This window comes from Orbilia oligospora, assembly GCF_000225545.1.
Source record: "Orbilia oligospora ATCC 24927 unplaced genomic scaffold scaffold00075, whole genome shotgun sequence".
In the NCBI taxonomy this organism is placed as follows: Eukaryota; Fungi; Ascomycota; class Orbiliomycetes; order Orbiliales; family Orbiliaceae; genus Orbilia; species Orbilia oligospora.
In genome coordinates this window covers 466,199-481,794 of record NW_011645632.1, presented here as the reverse complement: position 1 = coordinate 481,794, position 15,596 = coordinate 466,199, and the positions used below count along the sequence as shown (strand labels likewise).

Below are 15,596 nucleotides of genomic sequence, written 5' to 3'. Positions count from 1 at the left end.
CTTACAAATCCTTACTCCACAACTCCCTCCTCCTCCCCCTCTCCTCTCTAGCAAAACTTCTAATCTTCCCCCACCCAGCCCTAACCCCTTCCTCCTTCTTCCTCATCTCCTTCTTCCTCTCCTCAGTAGTAGGCGCCACCATCCCCACAAAAAACTCAGAACATCCAAACATCTTGGCCAATTTATTTCTACTATAAACATCCGGATTCTGTCCTCTCAATTGTTGTATCTTTTTGATATCTGCTTCGTTTAGATGGTATGTCTTTTGGTAAGGGCGTGATAATGCCGGTGGTAGCTTTTCTACTGTTGCTTCTTCTGTTGTTTCTCCGCTGGATGATGATGTGGATGATGTAGATGATGTAATCTCAGGCCGAGGATTTATAGGCGCATAATTCGCCAAAGGCGGAGATGTAAGAATTGCAGTATCACTCGGCACCTCATATCTAGGATCAACACTCGGAACGAACAATCGAGGGGTGATATAAGGCGTAGGAGCAGCAGACGGTGGATTATGAATAATCGTTGGTAATACACTACTACTACTATTCGTAGAAGGGGGTAGGTTTCGAGAAGTAGCCGATCGTGATGGTATCGTGGAGGCTGTACCGATGAAGGAGCCGTGAGGGTGTAGACGGAGGGCTTTGGTCATCCGCCTGGTTGTGGATTTATACCGTAGCTGCTGATGTTGGGTTAGGAGTCGTCGACGGGTGCATTGGGTTATTGGGGGGAGGGAGGAGGTTAGAGATGACATTGTGAAGATCGAAGGGGTGGCCATTGTGGATGATGGTGATGATGGACTCTGGCTGGCTGGCTGGCGAGGCCTTGATGAAGTGGTGGTGGTGGTGGTGGTGGTGGTGGTTGAAAGCTCTAAAATTGTTCGGTTGACGTTGGCGAGGCGGAAAATTCTCAAGATGGTTTGGGCCTCGTCGGCTCAACACAGAAACCTCCCATCTCTCTCTCTCCTCGCTCCACTGCATCTTAGAAGATCCATTTGATGAATTATAAATCTACGACACATGATGACCACCAACAGACCGATAGATAATATAAGCAATAGATGATTCACTAGATGGTTTATCACATATACGTACACAAGAAAAAAGCAAGTAGTAATATATAAAATATATAAAAAATCTTTTAAAAAAAAAACTCGCCCATAGAAAACCCATCTTCGAAAAGTAAAAAAAAAGTCGAAGAACGAAGTAAACAAGGAAAAAAAAAAAAGTGCACATATAAACAGCGTTAAACTTGCAACCAAGGCAGGCAATGCAGTCAATACAGGATCGATTGATAAAGTAGGAGAGAGAGAAAAAAAAGAGAGAGAGGAAAAACCCAGAATGAAAAATGAAGACAGACAGAGAATAAAATCCCTCCAGCTCACAAATCAAAATATGTTAGAGTAGTACAATCAGCGAGGTCAATTTTTGGTTTTTAAAAAGAGGACGGAGACGAAGAGGGTGAGGGGGCGGGGAAAAGTGAAGGCACGGACGAGTAGCAAAGAAATTTATTTCCAATTCTAAAAACGCCTCCCGAAAGACAGATTAAAATGGGGTGGGGGAACGTATTGAAGGGGAGGTAGGGGATAAGGGGGGGATCTGTCATCATGAGGCATGAGTTATAATAAACAAAAACGCGCGGACTAGGTTAAGGAGGAATGTTGATGATGTATACAGCCCAATGAGAAGGCTGGGGGGAAGAGAGAAGTGTGGAGAGAGAGAGTAAAAGAAAAAAGGACATTTTATTTTCATCATAGAAAGGGGATCATGCGGTGGGGAAGGACGCCAGAGGGGTATTCTTTTAGGTTGCAGCCTTATTTTGTAACTGCACAACAGCAAAAAAGGGCACTGGGGAAGAAAAAAGATGGGAAGACAGATAAAAATCCAAAGGTGCTGAGACATTAAACCCATATGTGATATCTCCACCATCCCTATACTCCCAGTAAAATCGTACAGTCTGACACCTCGAAAATGGAAAAAATGGAAAAGCCGGCTCGTCACCACTCAATGGCGACCGAGCGTATGTGGAATACAGATGGGAAAGCGACGAGTTCCCAATATTAAAAGAACTTTAATAACCCAGAAAAACAATGAGACCCAAAAAATACGGCATAAAGGCTCCCAACTATGCGTTTGTTGCCCGTGACATTTCATCACGGGAGGATGCTGAGACGGGAGAGTATGGTGCAAGCACAGAATGTACAAGGTCTCACGAGAACCGTCGAGATCCAGGTGGAGCCATGCTAACCTGTGCTACTGGGTACCCGTGGTGAAGCTGAGCATAGTCACCCTGACTAAGGGCACCCAATGCATCAAGCCCTCCCATAGGCGGCCCACCAGGTGCTCTACTGACAGGGCAGTCCTTGTGCGCGAGGAGCAGGGTCTTGAGAGCCAATATCTCTTCACGCAGGTTGGTGACCTGAGCATTCAGAGCATCGTTCTCGGCACCGTAGTATTCAACTTTGGCCTGGAGGTTAGCCAGCCATTGTTTCTTCCTTTGGCGACACTTCAAAGCAGCAACCCTGTTTTTTTTTTTATAGAAAATCAGTAAAATATTCAACCCCAAAAATCAAATATAGAATCATAAATTTAATTTCCTTACCTGTTCCTTTCCAAAAAGTTCTTTCTCTTCTCCTCATCGGTCATCTTCTTCGAATCCTGACCATTGCCATCCTTGCCATCATCTCCATCATCCATATCGTCGACATCATCCATGTCCTCATCCTCATCTTCGGGGGACATGGCCCTCTTCTTCTTATTTGCACCAACTTTAATTTCCTCTGCTTTTCGTCGATTTCCAGCAGTAGGTTTTGTAACACCTGCGTTGATCGCGCCTCCTTTCTTCCCGGGTGTCGATTTACCCTTCTTCCCTTTAGCAGCACCAGCATCGGCGCCATCACTCCCAGCCATATCATCACTGGCCTCGCTCTGGCCACGGGTTGCGGTGCTAGCGTTCCTGCTGTGTCCGCTAGTAGTAATAGAGTTTCGTTTTATATTGCTATTGGCGGGGTCAATGCTCATTGGCACGGAGCCATTCGTTGTGGGAACTGGGATTGCTTGTGGAATGTTAGCCGGGACGATTCGATTTTCGGCCTGGTGTATCTGACCTTGTTGGGCAAGCATATACAAGCCGTTGGCAGCGGCATTAGCATCTACTCCAAAAGGATCCGAAGGGTGACGTTGTTGTGGTGGTTGCGGGATAGAGTTCACGGCGGCGATCCCCGAAACGTCCATGACGTCAGGATTTTCATCGGGTTTAGCAATGGGGATTGTTTGGGAGATAACTGCTGGTTTTGAAGCCCTGTTTACAGCCTGAGCTGCCATTGCGGTCTTTTGAAACTCGAGTGTACCGGGTGTCGGTCCGCTGCCGAATCCAAAAAGTGCTTGTGTGTTTGGTGATGGAGCTGGGAACATACTACCTGATCCACCCGGTGTCAATCCAGATCGGATACCGGACTCATTGGGAGTTAGTCCGGTCCTCAAAGAGGCATCGTATCCGTGTGCGGATGGTCCTGTCAGCATGGCGGGGGACAGAGGCCCCGATCGGAGGGAGTGGAGACCCCAATTGAACCCACTTGCGGTTCCAAAGTTGGTATTCGGGGAAGCGATTTGGGAAGCCGGGGGAAGAAGAGCCTTGCCCGGCGTTAAAACGTCCGGTTTCGAAAAGGACTCCTCGAATGGATTTGGTTCTTCACGGTATTTGTTAGGGACTTGCGAAAAGTAGTCTCCACCTTCATCGGGTACGGCTGGTGGAGGAGGGGGGGGTGGAGGAGGAAGCGATTGGTCGCGTGTCTTCTTAGGACTCGAATCGGATGATGCTACAGCCGCGGACTTATTGTTGGATGTCGATGTCGAAGCCTTTGTGGCTGACTCTGTCGCCTTTGAGGCGGCGGCTGCTCTAGTGGGGGCTTGTTTCGTTGTAGCTTTTGGGGATCCTTTGGAGAGATCCCGATTGGAGACCTGTGGGGAGTTTCGCTTTGGCTCTGGACGCATGGTGAATGATGTTAGTACTACTATTGAATCTATTAACTAGTATGTACGATGACGCCGCTAGAATGGATGGCATTCTGGCGATATCGGACTGGAAGGGTGAGGTTCGAAAGGTGAGGTTCGAGAAGTGATGATTTGCCGTGACGACGATGATGATGATGATGATGGTGATGACGGCATATCCACGAGGGAGAAGGGATTTGGGGAGGGGAGGGGATGTGGCAGGTAAGATGGGAAGGTCACAGCGGGCGATCCAACATTAACAGCACACACACACACAGACAGACACACGCACATGCACACAGAGTTGACTCCTCCTCTCTTCTCCCTCCGAGTACACCCACACAAGCCTCCGTGATAGAGCACAGACATATTATCACCATGCATTGCATGTACTGCATGATACTCGGGGAGGAACAACATGATCATATGACAACAATGGGATAGGGAACACAGACAAATAAAACCGAATTAAGAAATAATACCATAAAAGAAAAGAAAAGAAAGAAAAAAAAGTGGTCACTTACCATCAAAATGTCGTTTGGTATCGAGGGGGGAGTTGATGCGTGATGTGGGATTCGACGGTCCCTGAGACTGTCGAGTAGCTACAGCGGCCGACATTTTGTCTTAACGGAAGAAGATATCCTCTGCTACTGGTCTTTCTTTCCCTCTACCCGTCCGTCCCCGTATAGAACAGTATGTTGATTCCAGAACCGAAAGGAAAAAAAATAAAATAAAAAATGAAAAGAGGGATAATCAACTATGACGACAGCGTACTCGGGTATCGCCTCCCCGTCCTAGTTCCAATTCGTCGTAACGTAGTTTAAAGTGTATGTACCCCGACCAGAAGAAAAATAAGTTCCCCCCCAAAAAAAAGGCGATTGTCAAAGATCGAGAAGAATGGAGAGGGTTAAACCAAAAAAAGGTGTGTTTTTGTGAATATTGATTGGATAATGCGGCCGGAAAGAGGGACCAAAAAGTGTTTAAGCAACCGACTGACGTATTGTATTTAGGCTTTTGGGATTATGACGACAGAGGATGTTGGAGTATTTTCTTGGCCCTTACTCTGACGTCCCTTTTTTAAAGCTCGACTGGAAGGAACAAATCCGAAAGCAGCGACGGGTCGGACTCTGGTTGGGCACGGAACGGAAACTCTATCAGCGCAACGTCTACTGTATAGATGGGGGTTTGTAAGCATGCGAACACCTGAATCGATCTAGTATGGCAATGTGAAGGCAAGCGGACACGATGGGGCAATAATAATAATAAAAAAACACAAAGTAAAGAGGCACCAATTGAACAAGAGACGATAGGGAATTAATTGTGCAATATAGATCTGACAGTTAGAGATCTTCAAAAAGAAAAGCTTCTGGCAAGTTAAGGGGGCGAAGGGGGGGGGGAAGAAGCACATGAGAAAAAATATGTATAGGTATGTATGTATGTATGTACCTTTCTAAGCTATCTCAAAGGATAGCATAGTAGTGGTGGTGGGATGTAATGGATGGATGAACGGGATTGGGTGTATGAGCAAGGAACTCCTACTCGAGTCGAGTTCGAGTCCGAGGCAAAAAGGACAGTACAAACGCATCTAACAAACACCCTCCCCCCAAAAAAATAAAAAAAGAAAGAAAGAAAAGAGAGGAAAAAATACAAGCTTAAAAAGATTTGGAGTATGAAATTTAAGAAACTCCATCAGTTCCTTACATTTTGCATATTATGATGTATGGTAAAGGGAAAGGGAAAGAAAAAAAGATGGGAATGTTGTGTAGCAAAGATCGAGAATTGAAAGCGTGATGGGGGAAGAAGAAAAAGGAACAGAAGGAGAAGAAGAAGCGAGAGAGAAATGACGAAATGATATGCCAGGTTCAAACAACCGTCAGACCGGCCCAATTCATTGACGAATCCACGCCAGGCCCTCTATATTTCTCTCGCTCTTTCCCTTTTCCTCCCCCCGCCTGATATTAAAAAGAAATATCAGAGCGTTGTTATTATAGACGCTGCAGACGCCCGTTCATCACCATAATGCAACAATCAGAAATACCTTTTTTTTGCCAGGGCCGGGGTTGTCTGGTCTGGTGTCTGGTGTCTGGTCTGTGTGTACTCACAGACCACATCCCAACCGGCCGGAAAAACATCTGACAAAAAAAAAAAAAAAGGACTGAGATTGCAAAACCAGTGAATAAAAACGAATGGCAGGTGATTCTTCCAGAGGCAAAAAAAGAGCACCACTGGTCTCTCGGGGGTTGCTTCCGTTGGTGGCAACGGGCAGGGTGCCGAAGGATCGAGACCTGATATAGTTATCGAAGAAAAATTGGGACCGGACGATACGAAGAGGGGGTGTAGCGAAGAATGGGCACAAAAGTAGTCCGGCTTGGCCTTTACGAATCAGAAGTCACAGACATTCTGGAAGAGGGCAGCTGTAAGGAGGCAATGATCGGCTGTCCCAAGACAGCCTCGAACCTCGAATAGCATGGCCCGGGGGGATGTGGAGGGTTTAAAAATTCGGGGGGAGGAGGCTATAACCCAATCGATTGATATATATAATATCATCAAATAGGGAAGGGTGTGTGTGTGTATGTATATAATATCAATGGATCAATGGATCGTTGGCCAGTTGAGGGATGAAGTTGAAGTTGAAGGGAATGAACGGTGGATGGTGATGATATGTGATATGTGATATGTGTTGAGGTACCGGATGATGCAAGAATAACACACAACAGCGGCAGCAAAGGCACAGTCATTGCAGATACGAGCCAGCGAGCGAGCGCAAGTACGACAGCATCAAAAGAGAAGGAAAGAAAGAAGAAGAAGAAGAACTTACCCAGATGCACTTCCAGAGAAGGAATTCTTAGCTATAGGCGCTTCAGGTGTATTAATCTAAACGCGAATGCGACAGCGTTTCTGCGATCAAAAAAACCGGGTTATGTGAGTAGTAATGATCTGTCGAGTTTTTTTTTTTTTTCCTTCTTTCGTGGTGGGTGAGTAAGTGAAACTACACGACCGAGAAGAGAAGAGACGAATAAAAATTTAAAAAAAAAGTGAATCGAGGAGAGCTGGGTTGATGGCTGATGACGAAAGTGAAGTGGATTTTTGAGGCTCTTTGTAAAGATACCCACAGATACAGTCAGCGGAAGGTCGAAGGAAAGAAAGAAGGGAAGGAAAGGATGTAAAGTTGGGAAAGGTGGAATGATGATGAAATGACGTACGATGGATGGATGGATGGCTGTTAGTTAGTATTTATTTAAAAGGGATCCAATTGCCCATTCATTTCGAGAAAAAAAAATAAAAGAAAACCAGCACCCACACTTGTTCTCACACTTGTTCTCACACTAAACCAAGTCAGACACACCACCTTCGAGTCAATCCATTGGTTGTTTATCCGTACTGTGTAGTTAGTTACATGTAGGTTTAAACTCTGGGGAGTGGGGAGCTATCTCTTCATTACAAATTATTCTATTTTATTTTATTTTCTACATACAATATTTATGAAGAAAAAGAAGAAGAGAATGGAAGCTGTCCACTCGATCGCGACTAGTGCTGTACCAGACCGTACAGCAAAGAGTGGGCCGAAAAGGCGAAACCTCGCCAAACAGCCACACCTGACCCCGGCCTGGAGAGAGAGAGAGAGACAATATAATAAGCCTCTCGAACTAGAGCATCCCTCTCATACATACCATCTATTTTATTTTATTTTATTTTACCAAGCTTCTCGATACTCTTATAAATATACAGTGACACAGAAAATCCATCGTGGTGACAAAAGGGCGTCTCTTGCGACAATAGTCTAGATATAGTAAACATACCATGCCCATCCATGCCCATGCCATGCCCTGCCCTGTCTGCCCCATGGAAAAAATAGGGGTGGCTAACGTCATAGGCAAAACCGCGAAATTTAAACCGTTCAATGCGAGTACATACACACACAACCTGCTTAGTACATACATACTGGTCGGTCAATAACGACTTCGACCGGGGTGGGCTCCACTCGATACTTACACTGTGTAGATGTACTAGAAAAAAGAAAATACGAAGAAACGAACCATTTCGAATTCCCAAGGATTTTTAGTTATCCCACAAAAAAACGTGATAAAACGCTCCTACCAGGTCGCGCCGTCGCTGTGTATTCTATTCATGTACTGTGTATGGATATATGTATGTAAGTAAATATGTATGTATGTATGCACTCGTGCATGCGTCTGTACGGTATACAGGTATATTCCAAGAAATAACTCCCCTCCTGCATCTTCCTTTCTGCAATCGATAGGCCCCTAAATACTTACATGTATCGTAAGTAAGTAAGTAAGTATCCTCGGATTGCATGATGCATGGGGGATAAGGCATGTAAGAGAGAGAAGGGGGTGTTATCCCGAAATAATAATAAAAAACCTGGTGGGGAAAACAAAATCTAACTTTTCTTCGACCTGTTCTACCGACGACTGTTATACCATGTGCATCTTACTCCTTTTTCTTCTTCTTCCCCCTTAGGCCTTCCCGTTTCAAAAAACTTAAACGTTAAAAATTTAAACCTCTTCTTGGTACATACATAAACCCTCGAATGTGCTCTTTTTACAGTCCATAATCACACCTCTATTTTGTCTTCCATCTTTCCATGATATCGATATCGATCGATATATAGAAGAATAAGAAAACGTGCTCATCAAATCTCTACCATTTGCCCGAAACGGATATCTACCGAATCTACACTCCAACAGCCGAGAAAATAACAAAATAACAAAATAACAAAATATTGTTATCTCGATGATGATGATGAAATATTTCATCCAATCCTATACATCCATCGGATAATACCTACCTACTTACTTACATTACTTACTTGCTTGCTTACTTACTATGTACTGTGGGGAACTGAAAAAAAAGCTTTTTTCTGTAACTGGCACAACTGTCCACAAGACCACACACATTGGCATTCCACCATGTTTGAGATTTAACAAGAGAGAAAAAGAAAGAGAACTGTGATTATATGATTGGTGGGACGTCCCATCCGTTTTCTTTTTTTTTTTTTTTTTTTTTGTCTCTTTATCCTTTTTGAATGTCTTATAATTTTATCCACCGAAAAAAATAAAAAAATAAAAAAATAAAAAAATAAAAAATAAAAAAACTTTGTAGTATACAGCTCAAGAAGAGGAAGAAGGAAGTGACACAGCTTAAGCTGGTCGTACCACTACCAGAACGCCGTGCTCCATTGTACTGAATTCGAACTGTACCACTTTCTCGAAACATCAAAAAAAAAAAAAAAAAAGCGACCACGCGGCCTACTCGACTAACTTCACAAACCCCGATGCCTCAACCAAAGCCAATATCTCCATACTCACTTCCTTACTCACTTCCTTACTACTCAAGTAAGTAAGTAAATAAGGTATATTAAAACCCCCATACGTCATTCCTCCCAAAAAGTAATGCATCCCGTTTCGAATACCACTTTAGGCAGAATCAACCGGACCGGGTCCCAACTAATTAAGCTACACTCGCTCCATACTATTTTTCCATCCCAAGTTCTTCTTTTTTTTTTTTTTTCCTTGCTTGATAATCCACACATGCACACACACACATCCTTGACCACTAATCACCACCACCATCCTCGGCCATATTGAATACCTAGTAACTAAGTTACTGACGCCTACACCTAACGCCTAATCATCAAGACTTTCCAAACCATGTAAACGAATTGCTTGTTTCCCCCCCCCCCTTCTCCCTTCACACATGCACAAGAAGAACAAAGAATAAAAAAGGAATGCCGAGAAAAAAAGGGGGCGTTAACGTTTCCGGGGTAGTAAACAAGAAAGAAAGAAAAAAACAAATAGAAGAAAAAAGAGAAGCTCACTTACCCTAACCTTTATTAATACAAGACTACCTTTAACTAAGTAACGACACAATACGTAGATGTATTAAACATATACACAGATATATAAGTTAACAAGGGTAAATAATCCCAAATCCACTACAGACTGCCATATGTATTTCATCATAGCCCCTCCTCACAATAATATCCAATATACCTAAATATGCCTAAAATTAACATCTAAATACTTAATATCCAAACATCGATGAACCAAAACCGCATGATAACATAATCACGTATATACTGTACACACCCATCTACCCATCCATCCATCCATCCATTCATACCTTTCTATATATACTCTATACTATAGTTACACCCTATCAATCCCTTATATAGCTTACAAATACTTTCCCCAAAGGGAAAACTATTCCAATTAATGTATATATATATATAATCCAGATCCCGAATGTGATGCCCGGATATATAGTATATATACATAAACCATATCTATCGACACCGTAAGCCACCAGCATTTCATACCAATCTTGTATATACATCCAAGTACCAAAGCAAATATCACCGATAATATAATTATAAAAGAAAAAGAAAGAAAACTCGGAAACATACTATAATCGATTGATTGATATAAACACCCAATCGGCCAGGGAATTAATTATTAACACCCTCCTTGTATATCAACATACTTCCTTAACTCATATCTGTATGTTTACGTCTATACTAGTCTAGTTGTTTAGATTCGTTTTGGTGGCTCTCGGTCGCCCGTCTAAACTAGACTACGTCTACAGTTTACGACACAATGAATCGGCACGTGCACGTGTGAAAAAGGAGCCATGAAAGCTGATAAGACTGAGCTGAAATATTGGATACCAGATATTACCATTGACCAATTATCCTACCTAAGGACAAGAGCTATAAATATGGCATAAAATATGGATAATCGCAAAAGGGGATTTTGAAAACCGAAAAAAAAAACAATGTGATTAAAACAGAGAGAAAAAAAAAGAATACAACGCCGAATAAAAGGACCAAGTATTCACTCGAAAAAGATAGAAAGCAAAAAAAAGGGTAAAAAAGGAAGAGAAAAAAAAAACTCTGGGGGAAAAAAGACGATGCGAATTGGAGGGGGAAAAAAAAAGAAGTGAAAGAATTTTAGTTTTTAAAGACCCCCCCTCCCCTATACAAGTAGTAGTAGTATTTTAAACATCTGTAACCCCTCCTTTATGATTTCCCGGGTTTTTGGTGATAGTGATAATGTAGTGATTTTGGGTCGTCACGTCGTGTCAAGAATATGCAAATGAAACTCTAACGGCAAGCGCTTTAAACAAGTAATCATGATGCATACGCGTAATACTGCTCTGTTTAACGGCGAGCAATGATGAATTGAATCGAGGCTCGGGAAAGGAACTATAATAGCAATTGTTAGCAAACATCCACAGGATTTTCACAGGAGAATCATAGGAAAAACTTACGAAACAGCATCCAAGAAATCTAAACAGAGCAATGACAGCGTTCGACCAGAGCAAAAGTCTGAAGTAGAACGCGGTTCGGTCGCTAGCGCCATTCGAGATACCGAAGGAATCGAATGCATTATCCGTGACCGCCAAAACCAAGATACCGTTGGAAATCATCCAGAACAAAATCAAACGAGTACGGAAACTCTTGTACGAGTCGTCGAGTGACTTCTTCTCCTCGGTCTCAACCGGCTTGTACGGTGTCAACGCACGCTTCACGGTAGCCTCGAAAGCAGAGTCGATATCGGCCTGTGGCTTGTCTGGTTCGTCGATGACTTGGGCCTTTCCACCATCACTAGCCTTGGACTGGGCAGCAGGAAGAACATCGGCCTTGTCAGATCCCTTGGTACCCCACGAGACATCGTGCCAATTGCAGAAGGCATAGACGTTGAGGATGTTGGTATACGAAGAGGCGATGAGCAAGTACTGAGGGAAGGAGTGGAACAAATGCCATGGGTCGAGATAAAGAAGGGAGGAAACAACGTAGAGACCAAAGGTAGCAGCCAAGGCAACCAAAATGACACCACTTGTACCCTCGAAGAAATTCCTGAAGAATTGCCCAGCACTGCTTGTATCCAACTGGAACGTCTTGAAGGCTTGTACGACAAGGTAAATGGACAGGATGATGACATAGAGCTGGATGATGGCGAAGAAGATGAAAGAGGCGATATAAGTGTGTTTCGAACCCTTCGGCCTGTTACCGAGAGCTAAAACAAACTGTACCATGACAAGACCGAGATAGATGTACTGTAGGACAACATTGATGATAGGAGTGGCTTTACCGAAAGGCCACGGAGCTTGGTTTGGATCAGTGGGAGTACCGGTAAGACCCATGATGACGAAAGTAGTAAGCCAGAAGTTTGCAAGACCGAACCAAGAGAGAATGAGGGAAAAGATGTTGTAGAGGAGCTGGATGTGGAAGAAGAACATGCGGAGCGGGTTGTGGCTAGACTTGTAGAGACGACCGAAATGGATCAACGAGTAAACACCAGCGGCGAACGAACCGTTGAGCCAACGACGTCTCTGAGAGATAAACTCAGGGGTACCGTCTGGAACGTCAGTTTCGGCCTTGGACAACTTGACGTAGGTCAAATGCCACTTCTCGTTCTGTTTAGCCACCAGCTCGAAACACAGAATACGATCTTCAGCCAAGAACATGTTCTTCTTGAAAATGTTCATACCCTCAATACCCTTGGAACCAAGACGCGCGGAGAGCGTGTGATCACCGTGGAAGTATTGCTCCAAAGGCCGGCCAAGGATGGCACGGAATCTGTAGGCAGAGAAGGCACCGGGAAGCACAGAGACGTAACCGAACGAAGATTCCAATGGTTTGTCGAGAATGTTGGAAATCTTGTATTCGAAGTTCTGGGCAGCGACCAGCGGGTTGATCAAGTTCTTGAGACCTCGACCCAACATGGCGTGGATTTCACCGCAGGCACCACCGAGATTCTTGTCGTTGTAGAAAGCTTCCCAGAGGTACAAGATGGACTTTGGACCGGGCTTAGTACCGGCATCCAAAAGAACGCAGACTTCTGGGTTCAAGATCTTGCCGAAGGCGTTAAACAACCATCTGTGGGAGTTGATTTTCTTGGAATTCTTCTGCTTCAAGCAGAACATCATCTGGACTGGAGGGAGACATTGTGGATCCTCGTCCTTTGGCCTGACCAACATCTGCGAGGAGGTGACAGACAATTGTGTCGTGTACTCGAAAATATGGGCAACAGTTTCCTTGTTGTCAATTTTCCTCTTCATGATACCGTCCTGGAAGATACCAATTGTGGCTAGGACATCAAGAGTATCCTTGTCGCAAGGGTCGATACCATCGAAGATCAAGCAAACGACGATCTTCTGCCATGCTGGACCATCCCTCCCCCAAAAGTCGGACTTCTTGAGGTTGACGATTTCTCTGATGTTTTGCATGACACCGTGTAGTGTTCTGGCGGTAAGCACCTTATCTTCGTTGTAGTAGGTAATAGCAATGAGCAGCTCGGTTGATCTGTTGTACATAGCCGGACGAAGCGTGTAACCATTCTTCAACGTAAAGTCGTCGGGGTCGCAAGTAGCAGCGGTGTCTAGCACACGTTTAGTAACCGAACCTCGTAGATTTTAGGATCTTGATATATATAAACAAACTTACATCTCAAATGAGTGAATTCTTCAGTTCCACCCTCGAGATCCTTGCTCTTATACTTGGGCAGGATAGCATTTTGGATGGCAGATGGAACAGGATAGTCAGTGGCGAAAACTTGACCTTGGACAAGCTTAATTTTTCTGGTAGCATATCTTCGCATATTCGAAGGAGCTTGTCTCTCCCTCCATGCCTCTGTCGATGAAGCCTCTGATCTGTTGTATGGAGACGCAACTCGAGTGGGGAGGCCAGCAAAACGAGTCCCGCTCTCTGGGTATGGCTGCTGGATTTCACTGTACTGAGTTGTTGGTCTTGCATTTGGAACATAGGTTTCTTGAAGACTGTGATGCTGGACGTCACCAGAGTTGAACGGATTGTTCTCGTCATATCCAACTTGTGTAGTAGGGGGAGGAACTTGTTGATGTTCAACGTGACCACCAGGTGTATTGAGAAGCGTTCTCTGCTCCTCTCTCTCATCATAGTCTTCGTTGGTTGCTTGTTGGCCGTATGGATGGCCTTGCTGAGGTGGGTAGCCGTAGCCGCCAGGGGGGCCACCATAACCTCCTTGCTGTGCCATGGTAAAGGAGAAAGGGGAAGCTTCTTTGATGAAGCCTTATTCAATTGATTCTCGGATAAATGAAGCGAATGAATGAATATAGATTGGATGATGTTGCTGTTGCTGTTGTTGATGATAAGGGTGAAAGACCTGTTGTAGTTGAAGTGAGGCGTGTTAGCAGCTATTTACAAGAAAGCTCAGCTCAGCCGTTACGTTTGTGAAGCTTGGAAACACAGCCGCAAGTATTTATGTGGATTCCAAATAAAAACCCCTGTTTTCCTCGGAACCACGTAAAGATACCAACATATACTCAAATGCCTTGCTTGGACATACCAGGGAAATAGGGATGAAAGTATCAAGACGAGTTATTTGTGTCTTTGTCTTCAATTCGAAACCAATGCTGTGCGAATCGGGTGGATGCTTTTTCTGCTTCCACGCAAGAGGGAGAGGGAGGGAGAAGAAAAAAAAGGAACAACCAGCTAACCTGAAGGAGCAAGTTAGGAGAACCGGGCTACATACACTAACAACTAACAGCTGTGAAGTGTGAAGTGGAAAGATGTGAAGGGTGTGCTCGTATAACAGGGGAAGATATCACAATCTTATAGAAAATAAATATCAAGAGGTCGAAGGAGAATGAATGCAGAGGATAATCGAACGGCTGGAATGAAAAACAATCAAGCAGCAGCAGTAGCAGCAGCTTGGGGATGGGATTGTTCAAATACCTTCAGGAGAGGACGGAGTGAAAGAATGTTTATCTATCGTGGCGGGCGGGATTGTTGTTATTGCTATTACTGATTGGTGCTACCGCCGTCTGTTAGCGTCTGGAGCGTGTCTCGTCTACTGCAGCTGAATACCAATGCTACTGCCTACTGCTACTACAGTTCTGACTAAGGAACAGCAGCAGTTTAACCAGGGCAAAAGGGAAGGGCTGTACAGGTGTGACGAAAACCAAATATTTTTTTCGGAGGGAACGAGGGCCAGGAGGTCGAGACGGTAAGGTCGATGCGAAGTTGAGCTGGGTTTATGGGGAGAGGTACATACGTACTATTACATATACTCCGTCTGTCACGCAGCAACCAACTGCAACCAACCAAAACGATATATCAAAATATTATTATCGCCAACAGAACTGAACAGAGCAGAGCAGAACAGAACAGGAACAAGCCGAACGGGGTGCAGATGGCGGTGTTTTATGTAACAGGTAGAAGTCGAAGGAAAGGGACAAAGAGAGAAGGAAAAGGAAAAGAAAGGGATAGAGAGAGAGAGCTGGGAGGGAAAGCAAGATGTTTAAGATTGCCTGTTGAGGGGCTTGCACTTGCACTTGAGTGATCGAAGAGCTTAAAGCAAAGTAAAAGGACCAGGACAACCAAGCTGTTAAAACAGAAAAAGGGTCCGAAGAGGGAAGGGGGAGAAACCGGCGGCCACACTCTCACATTCAAATTCTCTCCTTTTGCTCTACTCGAACATGGTAGACTTTACATCTGACGAAAGGTTGCGTATCGCTCTTCCAATACTACGCTTTTTTTCGCCGGGCTGACCTATTTTTAAAAACTCCTCAGGGGCAGCCATGCAAGTTATCGAAGAGGTAATG

At 44.2% G+C, this 15,596-nt stretch overlaps 3 protein-coding genes across 3 annotated transcripts; all 3 read right to left on the bottom strand.

The window, feature by feature from the left end:
* Position 1: 1 nt before the first annotated feature.
* On the bottom strand, positions 2-751 carry AOL_s00075g121 (uncharacterized protein; the record flags this gene model as incomplete). The annotated part of the gene is made up of 1 exon (XM_011122432.1): positions 2-751. The coding sequence occupies one exon, from the start codon at positions 749-751 to the stop codon at positions 2-4; it is 750 nt and encodes a 249-aa protein (XP_011120734.1).
* A 1,454-nt stretch (positions 752-2,205) lies between these two features.
* AOL_s00075g120 (uncharacterized protein) lies at positions 2,206-3,989 on the bottom strand (the record flags this gene model as incomplete). The annotated part of the gene is made up of 2 exons (XM_011122431.1): positions 2,206-2,518; positions 2,599-3,989. The coding sequence occupies 2 exons, from the start codon at positions 3,987-3,989 to the stop codon at positions 2,206-2,208; spliced, it is 1,704 nt and encodes a 567-aa protein (XP_011120733.1).
* A 7,180-nt stretch (positions 3,990-11,169) lies between these two features.
* Positions 11,170-14,026, bottom strand: AOL_s00075g119 (uncharacterized protein; the record flags this gene model as incomplete). Its single annotated transcript, XM_011122430.1, has 3 exons — positions 11,170-11,214; positions 11,280-13,393; positions 13,459-14,026. 3 exons carry the CDS (start codon positions 14,024-14,026, stop codon positions 11,170-11,172), a joined length of 2,727 nt encoding a protein of 908 aa, XP_011120732.1.
* Positions 14,027-15,596: the final 1,570 nt, after the last annotated feature.